The sequence below is a fragment of the Anas acuta genome, chromosome 12, assembly GCF_963932015.1.
Source record: "Anas acuta chromosome 12, bAnaAcu1.1, whole genome shotgun sequence".
Lineage (NCBI taxonomy): Eukaryota > Metazoa > Chordata > Aves > Anseriformes > Anatidae > Anas > Anas acuta.
Window position 1 is genome coordinate 20,894,249 of NC_088990.1, and position 27,232 is coordinate 20,921,480.

The 27,232-nt window shown below is 37.2% G+C and overlaps 2 protein-coding genes and 1 long non-coding RNA gene across 4 annotated transcripts in view; 2 read left to right on the top strand and 1 right to left on the bottom strand.

Annotated features, from left to right (window-relative positions):
* MYEF2 (myelin expression factor 2) lies at positions 1-17,923 on the top strand. Of its 2 annotated transcripts, XM_068696019.1 has the most exons (17): positions 1-328; positions 4,036-4,265; positions 5,478-5,530; positions 6,787-6,794; positions 6,905-6,998; positions 7,853-8,044; positions 8,680-8,833; positions 9,273-9,322; positions 9,409-9,472; positions 9,619-9,720; positions 9,914-9,964; positions 10,043-10,111; positions 10,380-10,478; positions 13,546-13,617; positions 14,828-15,036; positions 15,152-15,203; positions 17,390-17,923. In XM_068696019.1, exons 1-17 carry the CDS (start codon positions 102-104, stop codon positions 17,551-17,553), a joined length of 1,890 nt encoding a protein of 629 aa, XP_068552120.1. In that variant the 5' UTR covers positions 1-101; the 3' UTR covers positions 17,554-17,923. The 2 variants fall into 2 exon arrangements, with proteins under 2 accessions (XP_068552120.1, XP_068552121.1); XM_068696020.1 differs by lacking the exon at positions 13,546-13,617.
* Positions 17,759-26,853, bottom strand: SLC24A5 (solute carrier family 24 member 5). Its single transcript, XM_068695996.1, has 9 exons — positions 26,609-26,853; positions 26,184-26,363; positions 24,708-24,791; positions 24,515-24,618; positions 24,092-24,192; positions 23,030-23,310; positions 22,106-22,312; positions 19,131-19,232; positions 17,759-18,590 (listed from the first exon to the last, which is right to left on the bottom strand). The coding sequence occupies exons 1-9, from the start codon at positions 26,808-26,810 to the stop codon at positions 18,268-18,270; spliced, it is 1,584 nt and encodes a 527-aa protein (XP_068552097.1). The 5' UTR covers positions 26,811-26,853; the 3' UTR covers positions 17,759-18,267.
* LOC137863112 (uncharacterized) overlaps positions 26,232-27,232 on the top strand; it is a 160,675-nt gene continuing 159,674 nt past the window's right edge. Inside the window, exon 1 of the long non-coding RNA XR_011100695.1 lies at positions 26,232-26,370. This is a non-coding gene — a long non-coding RNA (uncharacterized lncRNA). The remainder of the gene's footprint in view (positions 26,371-27,232) is intronic.

Below are 27,232 nucleotides of genomic sequence, written 5' to 3' on the forward strand. Positions count from 1 at the left end.
ATCCCCGTTCTCGCGAGACTCGGCCGGGCCGGCGCGGCGAGGCCGAGGCGCTCCGGGCCCTGCTCGAAGGAGCCGTAGCGGGGCCGCGGCCCGGCCGCGAAATGGCGGAGAGCGACAGGGCGGAGGCCGCGGCTGCCGCGCCGCTGCGGGGGGCCGAGGAGGCCGCCGCCGCCAGCCAGCCGCCGCCTCAGCAGCAGCAGCAGCAACAACAGCAGCAGCCGCTACCACCACCACCACCACAAAAACAGCCGCAGCAGCCGCCGCGGGCTGAGGAGGCAGCGGCGACAGCAGCCGAGAGCGGCGGGGGCAGCGCAAATGGCGTCAAAATGTGTGTGGCGGGGGGCGGCGGGCCCGGGCGGGCCGCGGCGGGAGGGACGCGGCGGGAGGCAGGGAGGGCTGGAGGCAGGCGGCCGGCCCTCTCCTCCCCACCCCCCGGCCCGGCTCCTCCCCCGCCGCGGGCCCGGGCCGCTCCGGCGCCCCGTTACCGGAGGGGGTCCCCAGGGTGTCGGGGGAAGGCTCGCTCCGGTGGGAGGCTGCCGAGCGGCGTTGCCGTTGGGTGAGGGGCAGGAGGCTGCGCTCGGCTCGGGCGGTTGGAGCCGGCGTTGCTGTAACGGGCTCTGGTCTGGCGGGGGGTCGGGGGAGCCGCGTCTACAAGAGCTGTGGGTTGGTGCTGGCCTTGTTCACGTTTCCAGGTCTTACTGTAGTATGTTTTGTTAGCCTTTGAGCCGGTCTTTGTGTATGTGAGAATGGTAAGGGAGCCCTACAGTGGTTTACTTCACAAAGCAGGCAAACAAACCCACAAACTTTTCCAGTAAAATTTTATGGGTTCTCTTCTCCTTGATGTTAGGCTTCAAGGTTTATCCCTCTTCAGATGAGCTAAATTTTAGCCTGGCATCATTGAAATTTCAGCAGTTCTTAGTCTCATTCACATCTTAGAGGGAAAATACATTTTTTAGAAGGCCTTCTACTGGAATACATCAAGGCTGTTGAGAGGTCTGTGAACTTCTAATTTGTTATATGCAGCCCAGGTTTGATACTGTTGTGCTTAAAAATAGATGTGGGATGAGGCATAATATCAAAGTGGAGAATAAAGGAGTAACTTCATGCCTTTATTTGACTCCCAGGGAAATTCATATAGTTTGCAAGTTATAAGCTTCACATTGCAGTAACACGGTATTTTGTATCTATTTTCTTTCCTCTGAACCTGGTCCTAAGCATCCCAACTACACATATTATTGAGTATTGGCCGAAAGACTAACCTTTTTGCATCTTTTAAGGCATACAGTAATTTATTGTCTTTTAATAAATATTATTTATTTATTTATTTATAATATTATAAATATAATATAATATTATATTAATTATAATTAATTAATATATTAATATTAATATAATATTATTTATTAATATATATTTTAATAAATAACAAAGTAGTTTTTCTCTATCACTCCTGTCAGCAACTTTCTTCTTTTCCCTCCAAAAGTAATTGCCAGCAAATGAAAAATCCTGTTATTCTGCAAGATAGAATAGTTTCTGAGGCTGTCTTGCCTGTGTTCTGTGCATGGCTAAAGTCATATTTTTTGAACGTATTTTTTGATTGAAGGTACTTTTCCTGAGAGGGCTATGTGTGAAGAAGAATCTTTGCCTCCAGATTGTTCACTGGCCTACTGATTCTGGCAGATGAGTTTTGCGAGAAAGATCAGTTTTTATTTTTTTAAACTAATTCTCAGGAATTATTTTCAGGAGGAACTATTTTCAGGAGGCTTGCTTTAGTTCCCAGATTAAGTGAAGTGTCTTCTTGTTTCTCGGATTTAAGAGTTTATGCAAGACTTGTGTCCTCTCTGCTCTCTACTGGTTTGTACAGCCAGGTGTTGTAGAATCTGTGGGTTCTGTGTTTGGAGGCCTGGCTCTTCCCGTGCACTGTACTGAGCATGCAGGGGCTGTTTGATAATCCTTTAAGCAGGAAAGAGCTTAAAAGGCTAAAGAGAATTTGTTGGTCTAATCCTAAAACCTAAAGAAGAACTTGGATTTTGTTAAGGGTATCACTGGGAGAAGTTTTGTGTTCACAAATGGAACTGGATTGGAAAAAAACAGATCTGACTGGAAAACTGAAACATTACTATTGCCCTCCTCGCTGTCCTTCCCCCTGGCTTCTGCCAGTTCCCTGCCTTGTTCCACCCATTTTACATCATTACACAGCCACACAAGAATTATATTGCCACAGCAGACAGGATGGTGTGGGGGAGTAATGATACAGAGGAAACTGGAGAATGCTTGAAATAGATAACGCGTTGTTGACTGAATGTTTTAAATAGTAGGAATATTTACCTGAGTAATGTCCATGCATTTCTCAGTTGCTAATTCTTTTTTAATCCGCTTGTAAACAACCCAAGGACTGTGAAATTCATATCATATGAGTACTTCAAAATTTGGGAAAAAGTCATGGGAGAAAAATGTTTGTGTTTGAAGCTACTTCTCCCTGAGAAGTGCTCAAGCTTGAGTAGATAATACATTTAACTTCATGAAAGGCTATTTGCACATGCTCTGAGTGCAAGGCTGTCACTTACTGTTTTGTTAAAAACTATGCAAAGAGAGCTGAAAATAATAATTTCAATAAATCGAAATTTTCAATTTTGCCAGATTACTATTGTAAAACTGAAGCACTTGTTTTGGCAAATTTTACACCAGAAACCACCTACACTGTCAAAACGAGATTAAAAACTAAACCTTCTGAAAAGTGGTACAAATTGAAAGGACAGTGATGTTAACTTGAGAGGATACATGGTCAATCTCTTTGACAGTCTACTATGAGACGCTTCCATATCTTTGTTCTAACTTGAGTGACCGGTGTTGGCTCTTTATTACAAAAAGTACTTTTACACATGATTTTAAAGTTATTGTTAACTGCAGTGAGATTTGAACTAGATGTTGCTCTGTATCTATATAGCAGCTGTTTAGTGGATCATATTTGTGTGGCTTTGTTACTGGAGTCTATTAGTTCAGCGGTCCTACTTTTTAAGTAACAATTCAGGCACTTCGATCCGCTATTGGCATTCTAAGTCTACTTGCAGTATGAACACTTTGAAGAGTGCTGTAGAGGTTTGGCTTTTGGTTTGGATTTTTTTTTTTTAATTCTGTTCAAAGTGTATAGTTTTCACCAAAGCTGAGAAATGTGCTGCATTAAAGGAGAGGAAGTGAGTTGTGCTGCATTCTTCATCTAAAAGTAAAACATTTTTAAAAGGAAAGCAGCTGTTGTTGATAGATTTTTTTTTTTAAAGACTACGGGCCAGAAGTCTTTGTTGTTGTTTTTAATGGATAATTCCTGGTGAATTAATTGGTCTTAGATGCAGAGCATGTTGTAATAGACCTATTTCTTATGCATTTATCATGTTTTCAAAGTATACTGGTGTTAAGCACTAAAAATGAAAAGAGCATTTGTTTTAAATTTAATTTTAATTTCTTTCTAAAATCAGTCTGGCACAATTTGTGAATAAAAATGATTTGTACTGAATAAAAGGTCATTTGCCTATTAAGAGTTGATTTTATGTATTTATTAATACATTGAATGAAGTACACCAAGCTGTTCCAAAAATTAGACCATTTCAACTCTGACTTCTGTGGTGAATAGCGTGCAACTTTGCCAAGTTTGATTTGAAAATTATTGAGGTACTAAAGTACCTCAGATGTTGTAGGTTATTTTTCAGCTGAGTCGTGTTCTGAGAGTAGTAGTAGTTTCATAGCACCGTGTTCCTGAATCTTGACAGACATAATGGAAATGGAATATACCTGAAGTAACAAGATGTGATGTCTGTACTTATAATAGTGAATAAATCTCTTGTAATGTTGATTTTTGTTCTAGGTAAAGCAATGTATTTTGAAATTAAACTGGTAAAATTATTTTATTTTTCCTAATTTGAAAAGTGGGATTTGACATCTTCGGAGGTCTGTTAGTATGGGAGGTATAGACCTACATATGTAGCTGATATAGTAGTCTTATAATCCAAAGTAAGATCCATTTATTTATTTGGAATGTAGGGAGAATGATGAGACAGCAAAAGAAGAGAAAGCACCAGTGAAAGAGAAGTTTGCTGCAAAACCAAAGGCAATCCCTTCTCTTGGAAACAAGAATAGATTCCACCCCTATGCAAAGGAGAAGAATGCGGGCAGTGGAGAGAAGAAGGCTGTTAATCGTAATCGAGTTTTCATTAGCAACATCCCATATGACATGAAATGGCAGGCTATTAAAGATCTTATGAGAGAGAAAGGTAATTTATTCCTTATAATGCACTTCCTATAAAAAGGGGTAAAATGTAATGTAAATGTCCTTTGAGCCACACAGATTTGATTTGACTTTTTTATTATTTTTTTATTTTTTGGCCTTTACTTGGTACATCTATCTTCCTTCCCCCTCTTTCATCTGAGACAATTGCATTGCAGAGTAGGATTGGTAAACGAGGTTTTGTAATCTTCTGCCATTGGAGTGTGACAGTAGAGAGAATATGCATGACCTCATGACTTCTTCAAGAGATTGTTTCATCTAGTTGTAGTCTTTGTAGATTTTTTTAAAGGGCTATTGTATTTAAGCAACACATTTAGTGTATTAACATATGAATATGAAAGGAAGTCTTTCAAAAGTTGTTTTGTATTTCTTTGGTGGAATCTGGCTGTGGAATTAACTTTGTCTGCATTGTCATTACTGCTATGACTGCTTGTCTGGAGACCTATATTAAACTCTTGTTACTGTTGTTGCAGTTCTGATAGAGAAATCTTAATACCCCAAACTTTTATTTTCAGTTTTGGGGAAAAGAATGCTAATGTATGACTTAAGTAAAAAGCTAGTTCTGTGTGTTTTTCTTGAAAAAATAGATTCTTCAAAAGTAATGCAAAGCACACTTGGCTTTTTGGCTGTGAAAAATGCCAGTCCCCCAGTTCTGTAACTGCTGGTGTATCTGTTGTAAGGTGACATGATTATTTGATTGGTTTATTTACTGAAACTTCCAACTTTAGTAAGTGAGTGGCTTGCTGTGAAATATTTGATGTGTAAATTTGGTCATTATTGAAGGCAAACTTATGATTGAAGACATTCAGGTAGAAAGTCACCTTAAAACAGGTGTTGTGAGTAGGATGATAAATGTAACACTTTTCAGTGAATGTTGACGTTTCATTTGTTAGGTTAAGGGACTGTGTATATCTGAATTTGTTCACCAACTGTATCATACTGGCCAAAATATGATCTGTAGTATGAATTAGGTTAAATATAGTTGTTTGTTTTTAGATTCTGAGAATGTGGCTGTTGCATATTTCTGAAAATTAGCTAAATTATATAGCCATTGACAGGAGGTATGTTGGTCTGGTTTTGATTGTTGGTGAATAATAGGAGCTTCTCTGTAGAGTTGTGCACAGGGGCACAGAAAAGAAAGATACTGGTGTTTAAATGCATTGTCTCTTGGTATTTTCCCTTTGTATGTCTTATGTAGTTGGTGAGGTTACATACGTGGAGCTGTTTAAGGATGCTGAAGGAAAATCAAGGGTAAGTGCCGTGGGCAACAATCTGCTAGAGGTTTAAAAGTTCCTCAGCAGTTTTATTTTTGTATAATACCTGTACCAGTTATTGGAAAGTAAGTTTCATTTCCACATTGATTTTCATTAAGATAGCTTTGAGGTTTCTGTATTAGAAATGGTTTGACACTTTCAAGCAGCACAAGCTAGCTGGCTGTAAAGGACAAAATACTTCATAAATTTGGCATTCACTTAATTCTTCTTTTAGCCAACATCTTTGTTTTGGTACAAATCTGTTTTATATAAAGGACTTTCAGTAAATCATTGAGTTTATTTAAATTTTGTTAGTGTAGTATTCTCTTCTTGGGGACATGAAGTATAAAATCTTAGCTAAGAATACACTGTTTGAAGTGCCTGATTTGACAGCTTTACACAGTTGGTACTCTAAACACTGGATTAATGTATTTGCTTTTTTAAAACTAAATGGATGGAGATGGTTGGTAGCCAAAACAGTGCCAGCAATGAGGCATTAACAGTGAAGATTGCTAAAGCTCCTTTGTCTTAAAACTAGTCAAAAGTTTGGCCAATAGTAGCTTCAAACCTGCAGTGAGAACTTGAGAAATGCAGGTTTGAGTCTTAACTGAAGTTGTAAAAGTAGTTGTAAATTATTTTATTCAACGCTTGCTAAAACTAAAACATGCTTTCAGCTTTCATTCACTTAGATCAATCCTAAACTCTTTGTTTTATTAGAAGGATTCTGGTGCAGTCAAAAAGGTTATTTTCTTACACAGTAATCTCTCAAATATGCTAGTAATACTGAAGAGGTTTGCAGGCTCCTTGTTCATTGTACTGGTATATTTGATGTATTTGGATTTGAATTCTGTAGTTGGTGGGCAGATTTTAATGACACGATGAGTGTCTTGATTTTTTTTTTGGTTATGTTTTCGTTTTTTTTTCCTTCTGCCCCTTCCCTTTCTTCCCCCCAGCTGTCCTTACATGGATCTGTGTGGCATTTTTCTGTAGTCCAATTCTGGTTTGGCTCAAAGAGAACAAAATATAATATAATGCATTTTGAATGGTATGTGTGTTTAGAAAGTAGGAGAAATTCAGCTTGGCTACTAGTAAAAAGCATGTATTACGAATTTTGAAGCTGAAAATAACTTGATAAATAGTTATTTAACAGTGAGCTTCGATCTTTAACTGGACTCTTAAATACTCTAGCATATGTGTTGACTGACTTTTTTTTTTTTTCTCTTTACATATGATTACAAATCATCATGGATGTAGGGTTGTGGGTAAGTTTCTTTTTCTATGTGTGTAGAAACACACTGCTATCCAAACGTTCTGTTAAGTTTAATGTTTTAAACTTTATTTTAACACTCCAAATGTTTTTGTTCCCTCTAAGTGTGGTTGAATTCAAAGATGAAGAATTTGTTAAGAAAGCATTAGAAACTATGAACAAGTATGATCTTAATGGAAGACCCCTGAATATTAAAGAGGTATGATTATTACTGTTTTTTTAAATAAACTGTGAAGATAACGTAACTACTGAAATGATGGGTACCATGTTTTAAGTGTCTAGCTGTGTAATTTATTTATTTTTTTTAACGTTTTCTTAACGGGCTAAAGTGCCTGCTGGCTTCCAGAAGGTCTTGATACAATGTCAAGTGAACTGATGAAAATGTGTCCTAAAGCCAAAATAATCTAATACTATTTTTCTTTTACACAACCTTATCTTTAACTTCATATTCTTACCTGTGTAATCTGCTGCTGTTAAAATTTCATATTCCTTACCTGCCATAAAATACCAGTTTGAGCAGAACAAGCTGAGTATCAGACTACTGCATATGTGCAAGGATGGTGTTGGAAGCAGAGAACTTGTACTGATTTGGAAAGTGAAATTAATGTCAACGTTTCTATTGTAGTGTTGTGGCATATAATAGTGTCTGATACAGTTCTTTATGTCCTGTTATAGCTTTAATAATGGTTATTAACATATCAAAAAAAAAACTATTTAAATTAAATCAGTTATTGGAAGAAGGTACTAGACTGACAGTCCTTTAGATTGAAATCTTTTCTACTTGTCCATAGGCTAGGTACAGCATGTGAAGTGGCAGTGCACGCTTCTTCAACAAGTGCTTTGCCAATATGCCTCAACCCTCATCTGAAAGGACCCACCTCTAGAGGTGAGGGAATTAGGTCTCCATGCTAATTCGGTTCTTAATCCCTCTGACATGGACAAGGATATTAGTTGATAATTTTGACGGGCTTATGTAGAATTTCAAATAGTACTTATTTATTGCCAGTCCTGATATTGATGATTAAGTTGGCTTTATTTTTGCACATGTTGCAGGATCCTGAAGGTGAACATGCCCGCAGGGCATTACAGCGTGTAGGAGGACAGTTTCCAGGAGGACAAGGACCTGATATGGCACCTGGATTAATGAATTTACCACCTTCTATTGTCAACAATCCAAACATTCCTCCTGAGGTTATCAGTAACTTGCAGGCAGGCAGGCTTGGCTCCACTATTTTTGTTGCTAATGTAAGTTTTAAAACATATTTTAAAGAAATAATAATTGATCTTTGTAAAATACCTGCATAATACAGTTTTAATATTAAGCAGAAATGTTAATTCACATTTAGGATATTCAACTAAAAACACAAGACACGTATCCAGATTTTGGATGTGAAAAATGTGTTCCACTCCTAAAGCTGTCTTGCAGTTTTAATTATTGTACAGTCAAATTTGAAAAAAAATAAATAATTTTTTTTTTTTTGCATTTTTCATTTCTTCTATTTTTAATACAATATACTTTTTTTCTTGATAGTTACTTTATACAAACTTAAACTTTTATGTTTGGGTGTACTTCATCAGTTCTTTATTTGCACAAATTTAAGAAACAGGCATTGGAGTACAGCTGGTTTACAAGAACCCATCCATTTCTCAGCATTAGTATGTTAATTAAAAAATTACAATAGATATATGTGCTATAACTTGTTGCTTTTAGTAACATTCATGTTAGACTTGGTTGCAGCCTGTGTATGTTACAAAATTGTCTGTTTACGTGTATAAAGCATTTTGTGAATCAAAGTTTTACTGCAGTGTAGACAAGCTTTGAAAATTAATGGCAGAACAGAAATGTGCAGTGAAATCACTTACATATTTCTCTGTGTAAGCTTGACTTTAAAGTTGGCTGGAAGAAACTAAAGGAAGTATTCAGCATTGCTGGAACTGTAAAGCGTGCAGACATCAAGGAGGATAAAGATGGCAAGAGTCGAGGAATGGGAACAGTTACTTTTGAACAAGCAATTGAAGCTGTTCAAGCAATATGTATCCTTGGCTTTGGAAAAAAAGGAAAAAAATGCTCAAATATGGCTTAGTCATTTTTAATGGCTCTTTACCATATAGTTTTGCAAATGGTGCTTGTTTGCCTTGTAGCTAGGATAAGGGACTAGAGTGTAGTACTGTGCAGATTGTTTTATTGTTTTTAATAGTGACTGAATTTACTGCTAGAGTGTAAAAAGCTGTTCTTGATGAAGTTAACAGACTTAAAATACATAGGGAAAGTGACACCCATGAAGACAACTTTTATATTCCTAACAACTTATATTGTCTCTTTCTGATCTTTGAAACAGCATTCTGAAGTTTAGTTAAGGAAAGTTAAGACTCCTAAAAGTGGCACAAACATTAGATAAGTTTTTACAGTGATTCTTTTGAAATAGTTAAATTGTCTTCTTTTAGTTAGAGTCCTTGAATAGCGTTTCTTCAGCTATGTTCAATGGACAATTCCTGTTCGATAGACCCATGCATGTAAAAATGGTAAGTTGCTTCTATTTCTTTCTACCTTATGTATCTCTGCCAAAACATTGAAGGGATCATAGCATAGCATCCTTGTTTCTTATCAGGATGACAAATCAGTCCCTCATGAAGATTTCCGTGTTGCAGACAGCAAAGGTCCACAATTACCTCGTGAGTACGCGCTCTTCATTTTTAACTCTTTGCACTTAATACATGTTGATAGTGTCTTGGAACAGTTTAGTAGTACTTTTGCTTACTATGGTCTCCTTATGATGCATAAAGGCTTATGATAATAGTTGTTTTTTCCTTTTTCCAAGGTGGCCTTGGTGGCATTGGTATGGGACTTGGACCAGGTGGACAGCCCATCAGTGCAACACAATTGAACATGGGTGGTGGAATGGGGAACATGGGTCCAGGAGGTAAAGTCATATTCTTTATTTTTAACTTACAGAGCTTAAGTTTACAATTTTCATTTCTGTGTTTAGAAGAATGGCGTGCTGTTGTCAAAGTAAGCCTTGCATTGTGTGTTTTTGAGACACTGTTTTTGCATTTTTGAAATATATTTGGATCTTACCTGTCTTCTAAATGATGTTTGATCTTTTTGGTTTAAAGGTATGGGAATAGATGGTCCTGGCTTTGGTGGAATGAATAGAATGGGAGGCGGTATGTGCAGTCAAATTCTTTGTCTTATGTATTTTTTTTAATATTGGATAGAAAAAAACATTCTTCCTTATTTTACAGGGCTTCCTGGATTTCGTGGAATGGAAGGAATGGCTAATATGGGAGGATTTGGAGTCAGTCGAATGGGAGGTAGGTGAATACTTACTAGTTTGCTAGTACTAGTTTGCTAGTCTGTGAGCCTTATTAAAAGTCCTCTTTACATAAGGGTGGGTAATGTAAATGGGTTCAAAAGAAATGTGGCATGCATGGAAGCATAGGAACTGGAAGGAGAGGTGCCTCTGACTTGTGGATTAAATTTATTTCTGCTTAAACAAGCAGCTGTGAAACAAGTATTGTATGAGCATCAACTTAGTTGAATATGACAGAATATGTCTGTTTTGTGCGTTATTCTCTACAGAAATGTTCCGTGGTGGAATGGGAGGAAACATGGATAGAGATTTTGGTCGTAGTGAGATGCAATTGAACCGTGGTTTTGGAGATTCTTTTGGAAGAATGGGTATGGTAACTGTTAAATTTCCTGTGGCAAATTGCAACGTAGTATTGGGAGAGTTTTACTAGAAGAAAAAACAAGAAGAGGTGTGGTTTCATTTGGTCATCTTCCTCTGTCCCTTCTCCACCAGCTGTTATTGTAAAGGTGTTTATTTAAGGGTGTTCATATGTGTTTGTTATGGCTGTTTCGGAAGGTGGAGGTTAGGATGTTTGTTTTTTTTTTCATCTGCAGAATACAAGCAAAATACAATACAAGCACAGTGATTTTTAGGAATGTATTTTCCTTCATACTGTTAACTTTGCCAGGTATTATGTTCTTTGGATATTAAAACATCTGGTTTTGGCAATCCTGAACAAGATGTCTTTGTACTGCCTTCGTAACTTCCTGGAGCCTGTTTTTGCAAAGACATGCTGGAAAGTTGTTCTTACTGCAAATCAGACAGCATTGGATAGGAATGATGAATTTTGGTTCCCTCAGTTTTCTTCCTGCCTTTTCCCTTGCTGCTTGGAATAGGATTTACTGTCCTCTTCTGAAATTGAGCAAGGTTTGTTATGTTTATAAATGGTGTTCTTCTGACTGAGTTCATTTTAGCTACTTTTGCCCTCCCTCAAATGAGATACTCTTCTGTCTGGATAGAAGTTGAGAGCCTGGAAGTGCTTAACAACAGCTTTCTGTGGCTTTGTTACTATATTCTTACCTGAATGAATACATTATGGAAGACAGGCTTTCTGTTTTTTCCTGTTCCTCCCACCACCACAAATTCCCTACTGTGAAAGTGAAAGTGTTAAGCTCATTTAGTCTAGGAAAAATTTAATTTTCCCTCTTTGGAAGAAAAAATTCTTCCTCTTTGGTGGGTGTTTAATTTGGGCAAGTCACAATTAAGAGTAACTGTTATGTAATGCTCTTCAAGCACTGATAATTGTGTAGCAGTAGTAGATATTTAGTAAGGATGCCAGTTGTCATAAGGTCTTGTAATTTATGTCTTAAAAAGCAGGTGTTATGCTTTCAGTATGTGTACTTCAGCATAGGATAAATATCTGTTTCTTGAGTGAAAATCCAGAGCTGCTTCAGTTATAAATGTTCATACAAGCAAAAAACTTGAGTCTTCTGGTAACGTGCTGGTCTTGAAATATGTGAGTATAGCTGCTGTGAGAAACTGATGCGGGCATTGGTTATTCAGTAGATTTCAGCAAGCTTCAACTTGCTACCTGTTAGCAATCTTGCTGTTAAAATACTGTTCTGGTTTGAGATAATATTCTCCTGGAGCCATGCACCTTTAAAATTTGGGAACTGCAGAAAATGAAGATGAGTTTTAAGTAGCAGAAACAAATAGTATTGTTTTATTATAGTTAAATACAGTGTTTAGTCAGGAAATTTCCTAGTGTACTCTTATTACAGCATTTAGGTTAATAATATATTAAAAGGAAATGCTGTGAGTGCATTTGGCTTCCATACCATGCCAGTGTCAATGAGGGCAACATAAGACAGTCTTTGATTGGACTATGGCATCAATTAGTGAAAATGAGGATGTTTGATTTGCAGTGATTTAATAGCTAAAATTTTAAAGTATCCAAAAAATCAAAGGTTATGTCACAATCTATCTCCAAACTTAGCATTTTTCATTGATGCAAATCCAGTAGGGAAAAATGTACAAGGAGAGGGTGTTACGAAGGATAGAAACAGCTGAATACATGCTTACTATGATATTTCAATTTTGTTTTCGTTTGTTTTAAAACGCTTCCTAGGCTGATAGGGAGACTTTTCCTTTTAAAAGAGAGGGAGTATAACTGGGATACATTCAAAAACTCTTAAAGGTTTCTAGTCTTGAGAAAGTAGGTTTTTTTTCCTCACAATTCTTTTGAAGGTTTTGGCATTTCGTCTTTGGCATAATGAATAAGTATTAAGAGCTTCATCGTATGCGATCTATTGGCTGAAGTACTGTGTGTAATTCTGCTGGTGTTGAACAACTATAGGCTCTTGAATGGGGCAGTCCATTTTTTTGGGGGTCTTCGTATGGCTCTGCATGTTGTCTGAGAGAAATATTTCTCTCAAGAGACTGGCAGGGAACAACTATTGCTGTTTGTAACTGCATGGAGAAAATAAAGTTGATGGAAGACTGCTTGTCTGGAAAGTATCGTCAGTGACCCTTTTTAGATACTGAAACAACAGTGTCTAGCCAAAATGAGCCAGTTGTTGATCTGTTTTACCATAACTAAAAACTGAGCTGTTTCTTTTAGGGATTAAAATCAAGCAAGAAAAATGTAGTAACTGACGGCTCCAGGATTACCTGCAAAATCCTGCTTCCTTGTATACAGGTTAACAACTAAGATGATTATGCTGCCTATATCCTGTAATATTGCCCAGTATTGTAGGAAGCTGTCTTTTGTCAGTCCAACACTTTTGTTTTACCTTTTCTGTCTTTAGAGTGCTCTTTTTGTAGATACTAGGTCTATTTGAATGGATTTGTTTGAGCTGGTTCTCTGGAACAATTGGAAGTGCTTGTTACAGAATCTGCAGAGCCCCTTGCTCCGGTCAGCATTGACAAGAATGCAGTTCTTCAGTTCCTGCAATTCTGGAAGCTCCCTTGGGATTGCTTTCCTGAAGCATAGTGCTTCAAGGAAAACTCTGGTTTTATTTATTTATTTGTTCCATTAAACCCTGCTCTCTAGAATCAGTTTCTTACACTATTCTGGAGCTTTTATGGTTTTGTCAGGTACCCTTTAGTATTGCTTTTCTCTCTCCCTTTTTTTCTGCCAAATTCTATCAGTTCTCTGATACAAGATACGGTTCCTTCAGTTTCAGATGTTTGTGCTGCTGGCAGGTTGTCAGAGGAAAACTGTAGGTAGAAAGGAATCAGAGTAGCTTATATCTTGTAACAGAGGAGGAGGAACTAAAGTTACTTGCAGGGTATTTCCTACCTAGTTTGCATAATAAAGGCACGGGTTGGAGTGTTCTGTAGCAAAAGAATCGCCAGGTAACACTGAGATCAGTGCACTTTATCGTTGTGTGCTTTGCTGTTGTCACTAACCGGCAGTTTCGGTGTATGTCACTATATTATTTTTTTTCTGTTTAGGTGGTGCAATGATTGGTGTTTTTGCAGGAGGAATGGGAGCGCCTAGAATGGGCCCAGTAGGATCTGGAATGAGTAGGTTAATTTGTTTCAATAGAATGTAAATGTGTAGGCAATGTAATGAAGTGGTGTCCGTGTAATTGTTTCAGAGGATGTGCGTGTCAGCTAGGAAGAAGTAGAATTCTGTTGCATTGGATTCCCAGTCTAATAGTTTTTAAGGTTGATTTGTTGAGGTAAAAATTCAGAGGAAAACTTGCTAATACAGTCTTCCCTTTGAGCGTGTAGTTTTGGAATGGTTTGAACTTTTGGTTTGGAGGGAGAAGTGATTCAAGTAAACTTGTGTTCCAGAAAAAAGATAAATAGGCAGAGTTAGTTACTTAAGTTCAGCTTCAAGTTCACGTAGGTACTTCAGTAATCATAATTGAAATAAAAAAAAAAAGTCTTGAATTTCAGATTATCACTCAGTTGAATTTTGTGCAAAGCTCAAACACTGAGTTTGTATTACCAAAAATGTCTCAGTTACTCAAGCTAGAGCAGATAAGAAAGTAAAATCTTGCTAGGGACAATCTTGTGAGGCATAAGGCTTAGAGAAGGTCTGTCATGGATGATCTTGTTTAGTCTTTGTCTAGTCTTGTTTTACATTGTTAATTATGAATCCAGAAAAAATATAATAGAATATAGGATATCTGATATCTGAATATGCCATTGATCTTGGTTCATTATGTAATATACTTTAATATATTCCATTGCATGTATCGGGGAAAGTCCATGCTCTGCATGGGACTTGCAGGAATGGCTGTTCTTTGCAGAATAGGCTTTCTCTGTAAGACTGTCATTAAGTGTGGTATGGCTGCATTTAGTAAAGCCAAATGGTTTTGCTTCCTGCATTCGCAGTTGTGTTGTACCTGGTCCAGTTACCTTTATCTTAATATTTCCACAGTCATTTACTTAATCTCTTTTTGGTGCAGGGTATCATATTCTTATTAATTAAACTAGACGGTCTTTAAATCGTAACTGTTTTACTTCTGGTGTTAAACGTTTTATGTTAGATGATGTGAATAACAGCTTCATGCAATTTGCTTTTTACTTCTATACAATAACTGATACTTTGTTTCTTCTAATGCTCTGATTTTAAATATTAGCCATATTACTAGATAAATCACTTTGCATGTATGCATTGTTTTTCCTGACACAAAAGAATGTAAACTTTTTAACAAGATACTTATTCATTGATTAATAAAAACAAAACAACAAACTTGTTATTCTCCTTTTTCTTCCTCTGTAGGCGGTGGAATGGGTGGTATGAACAATATGGCTGGAGGAATGGGAATAGGCATGGATCGGATGAGTTCTGGTTTTGATCGATTGGGACCAGCTATGGGTGGAGGCCCAGACAGGAACATGGATATAGATCGAGGATTTGTGCCTGGCCCAATGGGAAGTGGAATGAGAGAGAGATTAGGCTCTAAAGGCAACCAGATATTTGTGAGAAATGTAAGCATTTGAAACATAGAAAAGATAAGCCTATGTTGTGTGCGTGTTTTACTACATGCTTTTTCTTTTTGTAATATTTTGTCATTAATAAATACTTTTTTTTTTTTAATTGTAGCTCCCTTTTGATTTGACCTGGCAGAAACTGAAGGAGAAATTCAGTCAGTGTGGTATGTATGTGAATCTTACCTCTGCTTAGCTCCATTGAGTTTGCATTCTGTCTTGTTCTTTAGATAAGGGAAGTTTTATAAATAATTTTAGGTGTGACATAACACATTAGACTATGGTACATATTGGCTGAGAGTGCTCATCTCCTATAAACTTTAACCCATGTCATTAAAATTACCCTTTGAACTTTTTCTTTTTTGAGGTAGGTATTAGTTATCCTCTGGGATATAATGTAGTATTTATTTTGAGATAAATGCATGCATGGATGTGGGCCTGGCCAGGTTTATACATTATTTCCAGTAATGGTGCCATATCAAATCAGAGTTAAGAATTTGCAATCCTGTGCTGTCTCACCTTTTGTCAAGAAATAAAGTCGTCACCCCCCCCCCTTTTTTAAAGTAAGATACAGGATTTCTGTGACTATCCGATAACTATCTCTAAGAAAAGGTTTCTTTTTACAGAAGTGAATTAAAACTGATTCTTGTATGTAGAAACGTGATATTTTTTTTTAAATGCACAGAATGGAATAGATGAATATAACTGAATGTAATATTTCAGAATGAAATAAAAGAATTATGGATGGCTTCACTTACTTTGCAGAGACAGGAAGGAAAAATAACGTTAAACATTCTACTTTTATATAAGACAGTCTTCATACAGCTATTTGCAGAGTGGATATACATTACAACTTGTAGTTCAACTATGAAAATATTTCAGGTGTTCAAATGCATTTAGTGGTTACAGGAACTTAAGGTGTGCTTACATTCCAGGACTCAAAGCTTTTGTTGCTGAATTATAGATAGATCTATCATACCGGGTTTTCAGAGTGAAGTTCTCCCTTCTAGCATTTTCAGGACTATGTTGCCGCTGTTATAATTCTAGAAGCTGCTGGTGAATATCCTAGTTTTATGCTGGATGCCGTGCAGTTAAAGGACTGCCTAAACCCTCTCTGCTTTTAAATACAAAACAAAACATCAAAACAAAGCCCTTCCCCATAATTCAGTATTAAGCTTTAATCAAGTTTCCATAACTGCATAACAAGTTAGTCTGTAAAACCACCACCACCTTTGATTTTGCTTCAGATTTTTTTTAGGGGTTATCCTATGTGTTTTTTTCCTTGCCATCCACCTTTTCCCTTAATATGGACAGACATGAAATAAAGATTCTTGTGCAAATCCATTGAACAATTTTCTACTAAAATCTTTTAAAGTATTTAAAAGAAGTTTTTGAAGAAGTAAAACATCTTGTGCAGATACATCACTTGATACCACGCTTGTATGTTGGGAACATCTGTGCTTTTGTGAAGATACTTCTTGATATCCTGTTATCATCAACTTCTTAGTAATATACTTGCACTTACACTTAGGGATTACATTGTTTTCTACAAACATATAAACAGGATCTCAGTGACTATCAGATATAACAATTATGTTGAATTGTTTTTAAGAATGTTTAGCACAAATATAAACAACAGATTGAACCTGTGGAGCCATGGTCTTTATATTTCCTTATGATACTGACAAGAAAACAATTTATTTCAGTGAAAGGCCAGTCTTTTATTACTAGCCACTTAAAAATAAAAAGTCCTGTGTTTTAGGGGAGAATTTCTTGTTCCTGCTGGCACTTAAAGGCTTGCTACTCTGTGGCATCTACATAGAAATGTTCTCTCATGAGTTGAGTTTCCAACCAATTGGGTAGTGCATTCTATTTGTTTTTTGCTCTGCAACTTTTTTTTTTTTTTTTCAAAATTATATGATTGTTGTGATTAGTTGATAATGTGATTATTGTACTGCAGTGAGCGTGGTGGACTGGATTGAACTGTCATTCAGTTAGAGGATGACAATTAATCATACTTTCGGCAGTGTGGCTCCACCAGTGAAACACAAAACTTTTCCGTAAGCTTATAGGTCACTTCGTTTCAAATTTGATGTCCAGTTCAGGCATGCTTCATTTTATGGTAGTCTGAAGGATCAATTTGAAACAGTGGGACTTAGTGTGGATTCTTTGCTGCTGTTTTTGACCTATCACCTTCCCTGAATAAGTGAATATACTGTAAATCTGATAGTTCTGATATTATATGTCCCTCTAGATTATATTTAGAATTGTTTTTTAATCACTTCTGATTAGTTCTTTAAGTTTTTAGTGCACTGAAGGTGGAAAATAACTACTGTTTAACTTGTTTATTCAGGTCATGTAATGTTTGCAGAAATAAAAATGGAGAATGGAAAATCAAAGGGCTGTGGAACAGTCAGATTTGACTCGCCAGAATCTGCTGAAAAGGCCTGTAGGATAATGAACGGCATAAAAATCAGTGGCAGAGAAATTGATGTACGCTTGGATCGCAATGCATAATTTAAAATTGTGTGTTCAGGAACATTCCTATGTCTGTTTAGCTTCTCTATCCTAGTAAGTCATTTTTAGTAACATTGTATGCTTACAAAAGCTGTAAAAACGAACTTTTAAATCCCACCAGCCTTTAACAGTATAGTGTTTAATATACTGTGATACTTGTTAACTGAATCTTACAATGTTTGGTTTTTAAAGACAATTTGCCTGATTTTTGTTGTTTTTTTTGGAGGCACTGAGCACCTGCAGGTCCCGTTAAACTCTGGGAACTTTGGATGCTCAGCGCCTTTGGAAAATTAGGCCAAGTGTCTCTAGTCATTCAGTTTAAATGAATGGTTATACTGTTTTTAATAAAATAAGCCATTTTCTCTGTTAAGATTGCATAGTGGGATTTGTTTAGTGTTTTCTGATTTTTATTTCCCCCCCCCAGCATGTATCAGCATCGTAATGTAAAAAATAGGTGTCCTTTTTCCAGAGTTTTGGTTTTATATGCTTGTTGTTGTCGTACTGTAATTCTTGACTCTAAAGGAAAGGGCTCCAATTAGGCTGTGATGTTTCTGTTCTACTTAATATTACTTTAATGCCGTGACTTAGTTCTGTAAATAAGATCTAGAGCCCAATGGGAATTTTGGATTTTTTTTTTTTGTAATTTGACTAAATGAAGAAACTGATCTTTCTCTTCTGCTTTTATTTTTTCATCAGTATAATCACTGATTAAAACTAGTTACCACAGACCCTTGTAGGATTGTTCCCTATGATGCCAAGTTCATATAAAATTGATAATATGGTAAATACTAAGTACAGTACAAGACAAATTGCTCCCAATTTTTTATCTATTTTCCAGCCATTCAGGTGAATTGCCAGAAAAATAAAAACAACTGAACAGATGAGAGAAATGGCTGTGTATGTCAAACCACTGCTGTTCACTTCTATGGGTCCTGTTGTATTTATGAAGGCAGTTTTTATAAACCAGGGTATTCCCAAACAGAGCATATCAAATACGTTGGATCCTACGATGTTAGACATAGCCATATCTCCATTTCCTGTAAAACAATAAATCCAAATAAGCCTGCTTAGTTGTGCACTGTGAAATTGCCAAACTGTTTTGGAGGAACAGACTATTGGTCCTCAACCTCAAAGAGTAAAACACTTTTTTCAGTCTTTTTGTTTTAAGAACTATAGATACGATTCCACATACCATAGTTTTGGGTACCACAAACATAAAAATGTCTCCCTAAATCAACAGCACCTGCAAACTTGCACTTAAAATAAGCTAGACAGGTTATTCTAAAATCCACAGTTATCTTTAAAATACCAAGACCTACAGCTGTGTTTTGCAGTAAAACTGCTAACGTGCTTAACAGCAAACCAAACCAATCTAGAATACTTCTCAGAGAGGTTTTTAAATGTCTGAACCACAGCTTCTTTGGGTAAGCTATCTTATTTATTAGTAGCAAACTAAAATCTAGAATTTGGAGCAAAAATTTTAAAGTTACTCCTTGAATTTCCAAAAATGTTAATTTTTTTCCATAGTACCCTTTAAACATATCTATTGAAATGAGCCTGAATACCAAAAGCTTTACCTTTTCGAGCCACCAGAACACTTGCAACTGTATCTGGTAAGCTTGTTCCTGCTGCAAGTAAGGTGAGACCCATTACTGACTCTGGAATTCCCAGTGTTTCACCTGTAGTTGGTAAATAATGGTAGAAAACACAAGTATAGTTTTAGCTTGTTTCATCCAAAAAATTTTCTTTGGACTTTCCTTGCTGGAGAAAAGATTAGTGATCATACAATAATTCCAAGAGGAATCTGCTCACTAGCTTAATGTGACTAAATATAAAGTGACTGAACCATGAAGTATTTAAAAACAAGAACAAAGGAATGTCAACCTGTTCTTGTTCTTCAGTCAAATAAAAAGGAACTGTGATATAGTAACCATCTGATTTTACAACTTTCTCAGAGAATTGAGAGGAAGGTCTCCACTGTTCAAAATGGTATGAATTATGAATTGCTCTTTCAGACACAGCAGAAGTTTGAATACCTAACATTTTTGGTTTTGAGCATCTCATCATTAGTGCTTGAACGTGTTTTGAAGCAATAACTTATAATAAAACATTTACTCTTCAAAGGGGGAGAAAAAAGCACATGACTTTCATAGGGAGGAGGGTCATTAAGATCGTTACTGTAATACTGTCTCAACTACATGACTTCGTTCCAATTAGAAAGCTCAAGTTTTTTAGTTCTTTTGCTGAATTTGGAAGAAGCATAATGAAGAATTGTTACATGACTTAAGTATGAGTAATTCTTTAGAAGCATTTTTTCAGGTAAACACTTTAAATTAAGAATAGTTTTAAATGGTTATTAAAACAGCAGCCTACCTCTCACCCCTGTTTTTAGTACCATTTGTGCTGAAAGAGTATTAGTTTCTCACTTAAAATATAGTGATTCAGGTCTTCAAAACTGTTTTGGTCGCCTTTAGTTCTACGTACCATTCAGAACCATCCACATGCTGAAGTTCTTGATACTTCTGTTCAAACCGTTACATAATTACAGTTTTTCTTAAACTTTTGTTCACTAAACACTTTTTTTTCCGTTGAAATCTGAATTTTTGCTTACAATGTTTTGACACCAATAAGAACAGTTTTCTCAAAATAAGAGGTGGTATGCTGTAAGCTAGGTCAGCAATGATTGCCTAGTACATACCAGCTTAGTTTAGATCAGCTCAGTAAATTTATGTTTGAAACTTATTTTCTGTTCAAAGTGACTAATGTGATCCTGTTGTAAACTTTGTACTGGTATTTTCTTCACTCCTAATGTAAGAGATTTGTAGGATGGAGGGACCAACATGATCAGCTTTTGTAAACTAATCTAAGCAAATGAAGGTGAAATATGAATGAAGCAGCTTTACACACCCAACAGTAGTGTCTAGCCCTCTGAAGGTTATGATAGAATCTAAACTCAGGTGAATCTTTTTTTTTTTTTTTTTTAAAGAATAATCTTCTAGTTAAAATGTAAGGTTGTTTTTTTTTCCTTTTCTGTTCTTTTTCTGGCAATTGACCATAAAGAGAGAGTGGTCTTATTTTTCTAGCCTTTGTTCCATTTTGTGTATCAGTAGCAATATCTTGCTAGAGTAATGAAAATTTCTTTGCTAGTAACAAAAAGGTGTATTAAATTAGGTTTGTTCTTGACCATCAAAATGTAGTCCCCTGCTATGAAACACATTCTCATAGGCCATTTATGCAATGATAGAATATTTTTGAGTCACCTTTCATGAAAAACCTAGATTTGAATATATATATATATACATATGTGTAATTTTTAGAGTTTTAATGTGTAAATAGAGCATATTTGACCTAGAAGTAGTGGGACAAAGACCCCAAAGCTGCTTGTGATGACTTCAATGTGGACTAACACTAACACACTATTTGAAACTCCAGTGTACCTGCTTTCATATGAATTAGTGTTTTGTCTGGAAGAATGGCAATAACTTTCGTTGGATCCTGTTTCAAAGTCTTCTAGCATTCAGACAGTAAACCTTTCTTTTTAGATACAAGTGGAAAAATTTTTGACAAAGAAGTGAACCTGCTGGGTGTTATACCCAGAAATCTGTTAGTAATTTCTCACAGGTCTACCTTTGTGTAGGTCTGTGTCTGCAGTCAACATTTATTGAATTTAATTTGAAGACAATTTAGAATGCTGAACTAGCAGAATACTGAGGTAGGATTGGTGAGCTACAATGCGGAAATGGCAAGCTTTGTGCAATTTCTTTCTTGTTTAGTGGTTTGTTTTCTGCTTGTTCTTAAAATTAAAGACTTTTTCTTAAGCTAACTGGAGAAAGAGTGAAATGAGGAAACTTTTAATACTTCAAGAAATTTTTTAAAAAGTTGCTTTTACACTCTTTCACACCCTTTCCCTCATTTAAAAGCAGTGCTTTTACTGCTTGACTTTATGATGCGGATTTTTAAGAGATACAGACATACCTGCACACCCAAGAATGTTTAATGAATATACAACACTATAGTTAAAATAATACAAAAACTTGGGCATCTTTTTTGGCAGTTCATTTAATGCTGAGTCTCTTATTATAGTGTCCAAGAAAAATATAGGTATAGAAATAGTGGATATTTTTACAAACACCTGAACCTTTAATTCCAGTCTTGGTGGCTTACATGTGTGTCAGACTTCAGCTTGATGAATTTATTGCTGTGTATCTAATTGTTTCACTTCATGAAGCAGTTTAATGAAACTGTCCTTTTAAATACAGGCTGTTTTTTGTAGCTTTGTAAACTAATTCCCTTTCATGTGATGATAAGCAGTCTGAAGCAGCTAAATTCTAAAGTAGTTTTCATTAGATGGAAGGAAGCAAATGAAGCCGTCAAACATTAGGGTTTTTTGTTTTTCTAAGCCAAATATGTGTTGCTAAACTAACTGTTAGTTGTAAAAAAAGAAAACTTTGCAGATAGAAGAATGTGTTGTTTTTTTTTTTTTTGTTTTTGTTTTTTTCCAGTGATTTTTCATTGGCTGCTTCTGTACAGCAGCAGTAGTTAAGGTACCTACCTGCTATTGTTATCATCCATACAAGAACGTAAGTCATTGCAGAAATCCATGCTGCTGACATTAAAAATGTCACCATGAACCAGTTTCTCCAAAACCGTCTTCTGCAATCTGGTGTAGTCAAATAGAGTAGTGTAATAATGGGAAGAGATAACACCCACAAAATTCTCTTCATACCTGCTTCAGGCATGGTGAAGACACTTGGATGATCTGTTGAGGAAGTAACTGTTTTAAACTGTAGCATTATGTTTGAATCATTAGTATACAGTCATACTATTTGCTTCTACTTGTGAGAATACTAGAAAAAGGTTAAAAATAATTCTTTGTGATGTAACTGTTGTCTTCTTAGTACCTATAACACACTTGACTAAACTCTGAAATCAAATATTCTTTATTACCGTGTCACTAGGAGGGAACCAAGGTGGACGAAAAAATTATTTTTTCCATAAGGTTTATGTAAAATGTTTTCCAAGATTTAGTACCAGCTGCTGATTTGCTGAAGTGAAGAGGAAAAGTGATCTGTGGCCCCATTAGAGCTATCGCTTTACTTCTGCTATAATGCATATTTTGGATAACAAACTGACCATTTGTCATAAGAATACAATATAAGTACAGAAGCAGCATGCGTTTCAGCTGATACTGCATTTTACAGGCTGAGTTGCTGGGAAGTTTCAAATATGCACAGCAACAACTGATGTTCTATTACTGACACAAATAAGCAACTCCCCTAGCATTCCTCTAGTAACTAATATAAATATCACAACTATGATTTTACTTAATGTTATATTCTAGGGAAGATTAATGATTTACTTAAGTACTATGCTAGAGTTCTTTTGTGAACAAAATCTGAATAATATCTCAAACCATACTCTTTATTAGAACTGATGCAAACAGGCATATAGCGTTTAAATTTAATAATACTTCTACCTTCAGAGATTTCATCAAGCCCATGCAAGCTTGTTGAACGTTGAGAATAATCCATCTCATCTTGAAAAATTCCACTATCTGTTCTTGACTGTTGACGAATTAGAGGTCCACTCTCTTCCCACCCAGCCAACGGTTGCTGCTCAGCATTCTCTTCCATAGCTTTTGTAAAACACGAACAGCAGGGACTGAACCTTTTCATGAGGCATTGGTTGATTTTAATGTCAAAACATAGTACCAGAATGTAACACCCATATATTAATAATAAGGAAGCACTTTCATACCTAGAGTGAAAAAAAAAAAAGAAAAAAAAAGATTTTACATAACTTGTAATATATATTAATATATAAAAATAAACTCATTAAAATGGCTGGCATAAGAAGAGAAAAAACTTGCATGAATTGTGAAAGGCAAAAACAAAAGCATCTATTTGCACTTGTATGGGCAGTGTCATGGAAGTTTGTGTCTCCATGTCTTTCAGTAGTTTGATTCATTCCACTCCCCTGCAGAATCTTGTCTGTGCGTTGTATAGCTGCATGTTTTCCAGGGGAACTTACTGAACAACTGATGTTTGCAAAATTGAGTCTTATATGGTGGTTATGGAGAGGTATAGAACGTGTTATTCTGAGTAAGAAACTTCAGGAATATAGTGCTGGACCTGACTGTCCTGAGACAACAGGAGTTTCAGTGTTGACTGAAGCGTGTTAGTATCAGAAGCTCATGATTCGCTTCTGAGACATGTTTTCTTAGTGGTAATGCTATTAAAGGAAAGCTTCTAAAAGAAGCAAGCTCCGAAGACTAACTGCTATGCCAAACCAGGTATGACAGAAATCCTGAAGTTTGTACAGAGAAACCTATGCAGATCACACTTTATAAATATGCAGGGTTTGAATGTTTAGGTAATAATCTTTACAAGCATTGTAACTTTCTATATTTTTAAAGCCAACAGGATGTTTGTTTCTATTAGTGAATGGTAGTTCAGGCTTCTTGAAGTTTTTTGTTGTGTTTTAACACTGTTTCACTAATCTCCAGTCAACATGAACTCAACACTACTCATGCTCTTACCAGTAAATTCTGCTGTCAGATATCATCGCAAGGACCGCCGCTACACTAATTGTATATGCCAGGCAGTCTCTAAACAGCGGCCAACAGGATAGCCTTGAAACCTGCAGATCACAGATTCATTCACATTTTTTTTAAATTTGTCTGTAATACTTTCACTAAGTGCTGTAAATGCTGCATCAATATGTTGTTTCTATATTATGTACAAATTTAAGATTCTTAGGAATGACTTAAGTATGATATTTAACAAGTTAGTGTTTTTAAAACTTTCATAGCAACTTATCTTAAAACAGATTACATGCTGGTTTTGCTACTAAATAATAAACTTGACAGTTGTCATAGTAAGTCTCTCTTGACTTTTGTTGGCAAAACAGAAAGGATAACCATTTGGTTCTTAGGTATGGAATTATCGAAGTTGATACATACCACATTAGAAAGCAGCCCACAAGCTGCACAAATCCCAAGAAGATTATAGATCGCTGATCCAAGGATGGTGCTAATGCCAATATCTCCCTTTGTCACGAAGACTCCTACAAGCAAAATGACTTGGGTATGTTCCAGTTCAGCAGGCAAGGTAAAGAATTCTGGATTTTGAGGAGTCAAAGCATGTATCTCTTACCTAGAAAAGCAGTGACAAGCTCTGGAGCTGAGCTTCCAGCAGCCATAAAAGTTGCTCCAGCAACATCCTGAGAGAGGCCAAGGCCTGAGGACAGAGTATAAAAATACTCTATTTATAAATATATAAAAATACTCTTTAATAATAAAATTAAAATTAAAAAACTTCAGTAGTCTGTACCCATTACATGCATTAGTATATGATGTTAAAAGCTTCTGCAGTTCAATGAAATGAACTTTTGCTTGCTTTCATACAGCTAATGCATTTATTAGAAATGACCAAAATGTATTGAAAGTGTAGGCTCATTTATTGGGCTAACTTATTCCCAGCTTTATTACAGAAAATAGTTTAAATACTAGAAAAGGAGCACAGATAGTACAAGACATTTTGGCATGACCTTAAAATGTAAAATAGGCATACTTATGTAGGATCTGACTTTATCATAAGGATAACAACTGCAGGGAGATTCCTTGGACTACAGTGTGATAAGGCTACATGATTGAAGTCAAGTCTATTTCAAGGGGAACCTGTGCTCCTGTGTCTTAACATACCAGAAACATTAGGTAAATTCAAACCAATGCTTGGATGATCCTGTCTTGATTGAAGGCAGTAAGATTTTTGTTCTGGTAAGTTGTCTGTTTCAGAAATTTAACTCTTTTTTGATCAAGGTGTGCACAGTAAGAATGGGCAAGTATGGCTAACTATGGAATGACAATCTAACATTTATTGTCAGTAAAGCAAAACAAAACAAAAAAACTAGCTCTGTAGCAGTGCTTAAGCTTAAATTTCCTGTAAGTGGTCCGATCTGGAGAATGCATTGCAGTTCAGGGATGAATTTCCCTAGCTTCTTAGTTTGTTTATTTTTTAATTCTGTGCAATGAAAAGCTGAACTCTCAGCCAAGACCATCTTTTTAATTCTGTGGTCTGCTGAACCCAGGGAAATTACCACAGGTTAATGAGATTTCACAGAACTGCTGTAATTATATTTCTTTCCTTTCTGTGTCATGCCTTTTATATCTAAGCAGTTGCTCATACTGGTACTTGTTCAGTACTTTGAAAAAAATACCAAAACTTCAGCAAGGACATTAATTCTCATGATTTAATATAGGAGAGGTTTGGGATTTTTTCCTTCCCCTTTTCCCCCTCTTGCCTTTACTGGTAACATAGATTTTTTTACAGCTACTCACCTAAAGTTATATTGTCAGTTTTAATTAATCCTGAGGAAATTTTAAGATTTTCTTCCAGGTATAAGGAAAGCACATTTTAAATAAATGCTTAAGAGGAGTGTAATCAGAGTTTATTTTTCAGTACGGTGTTGATATATTGCATCGAATTAAATGTTGTATTGATAGAGTCTAACTGTGCAGGAGACTCAGAACTTTAGTTTGGTCTCCAGAGCACTCCAACTTTGACACTTTTCGAAGAGAATGATCTACACAGAGCTTAATTTTAAAGGAAAAAGTAAGGATGTTCACTTACATTCACTAATGATCTCTAGGGAAGGCAGGAAGTAATCATCGCACACAATGGACACGGCCAAGAACATGTAAAGTATAATTATGAAATAGATAACGATTCCTCCATCCTTTCTCTCCTGTGATGTAAAAAATCCCTCAGGAAACTCCGATGAAGAGGAGAGGACACAGTTCGTCCTGTTTTCTGAAAAGTGAGTACAAGGGCGTTACACATCCCCATGCCGCGTAGCTCTCAGGCAGCAGAGCGGCGTGTGCTCCACACGCGGGCTGCCTTCGGTGGGGCTCTTTCTCTCAAAAAGGGTTTATCTGCCTCGTAGGCTCCAGGGCAGCCTCAGGAGAAACGCTGGAGTCGCCGCGGTGGGAGCAGGCTCGCACCGGCGGCAGAGCCCCTGAGGGGCAGCCGCTGAGGGCTCAGCTCCCGGCTCCTACCTGCGTCCGCGGCCGGGCTCTGGGCCCGCGCTCCCCGCGGCGGCGGCTGCCAGGCCGCCAGCAGCAGCGGCAGCAGCAGCAGCGCCCGCGCCACCCGCCGCCTCCATCGCCCCTCGGCTCCCGCTCGCATCTCGGTGGTGCCGGAGCGGCTCTGAGCGCCGGGAGAAAGGAGGCGGCCGGGGTTGGGGCTCCGGACGGTCATGTGAGGGCCGGGACCGGTCCTCCCCCCGCGCCTCGTGGGGTCCCGGCCCCGGGCTCCCTCAGGGCGCTGCCGCTCCGCCGGAGCCGCGAACTGCTCACCGGCCCCCGCCCCGCTCCGAGTGCCTGCCCGGGGGCTTCATCTTAGGCTCCCTCAGGAGCCGATGGGTACCGCTGTCAGGCTGTCACCGCTTCCCTCTCCACATCCTCCTCTCCATTTGAGGAGATGGAAGGTTAATTCAGCCTGTTCTGACAGAAGCTGTGTCTTTTTTTTGTGCCAATTTCTCTGTGTTCCCACCGATTCCACCAAAATTCCTGTCAGGCTGTGCGAATACTGGCCTTGTTCCCCCTTGGGTGGAAGAGTGCTGTTTAGGTAAACTAGTCGGCAAGGGCAAGGCTGAGACCGATCACACAATCCTTCCCTTC

What these genes read in the sequence shown, in the direction of transcription:
- MYEF2 (XM_068696019.1), top strand. Translation starts at nt 102, where the DNA reads ATGGCGGAGAGCGACAGGGCGGAGGCCGCGGCTGCCGCGCCGCTGCGG. An exon ending in TGAAGCTGTTCAAGCAATAT is followed by an intron (nt 8,834 to 9,272) that starts GTATCCTTGGCT and finishes GCGTTTCTTCAG; the next exon opens with CTATGTTCAATGGACAATTC. An exon ending in ACCAGATATTTGTGAGAAAT is followed by an intron (nt 15,037 to 15,151) that starts GTAAGCATTTGA and finishes TTTTAATTGTAG; the next exon opens with CTCCCTTTTGATTTGACCTG.
- SLC24A5 (XM_068695996.1), bottom strand. Translation starts at nt 26,810, where the DNA reads ATGACCGTCCGGAGCCCCAACCCCGGCCGCCTCCTTTCTCCCGGCGCT. An exon ending in GCTTGTCACTGCTTTTCTAG is followed by an intron (nt 24,619 to 24,707) that starts GTAAGAGATACA and finishes TTTTGCTTGTAG; the next exon opens with GAGTCTTCGTGACAAAGGGA. An exon ending in ATGGATGATAACAATAGCAG is followed by an intron (nt 19,233 to 22,105) that starts GTAGGTACCTTA and finishes TACCAACTACAG; the next exon opens with GTGAAACACTGGGAATTCCA.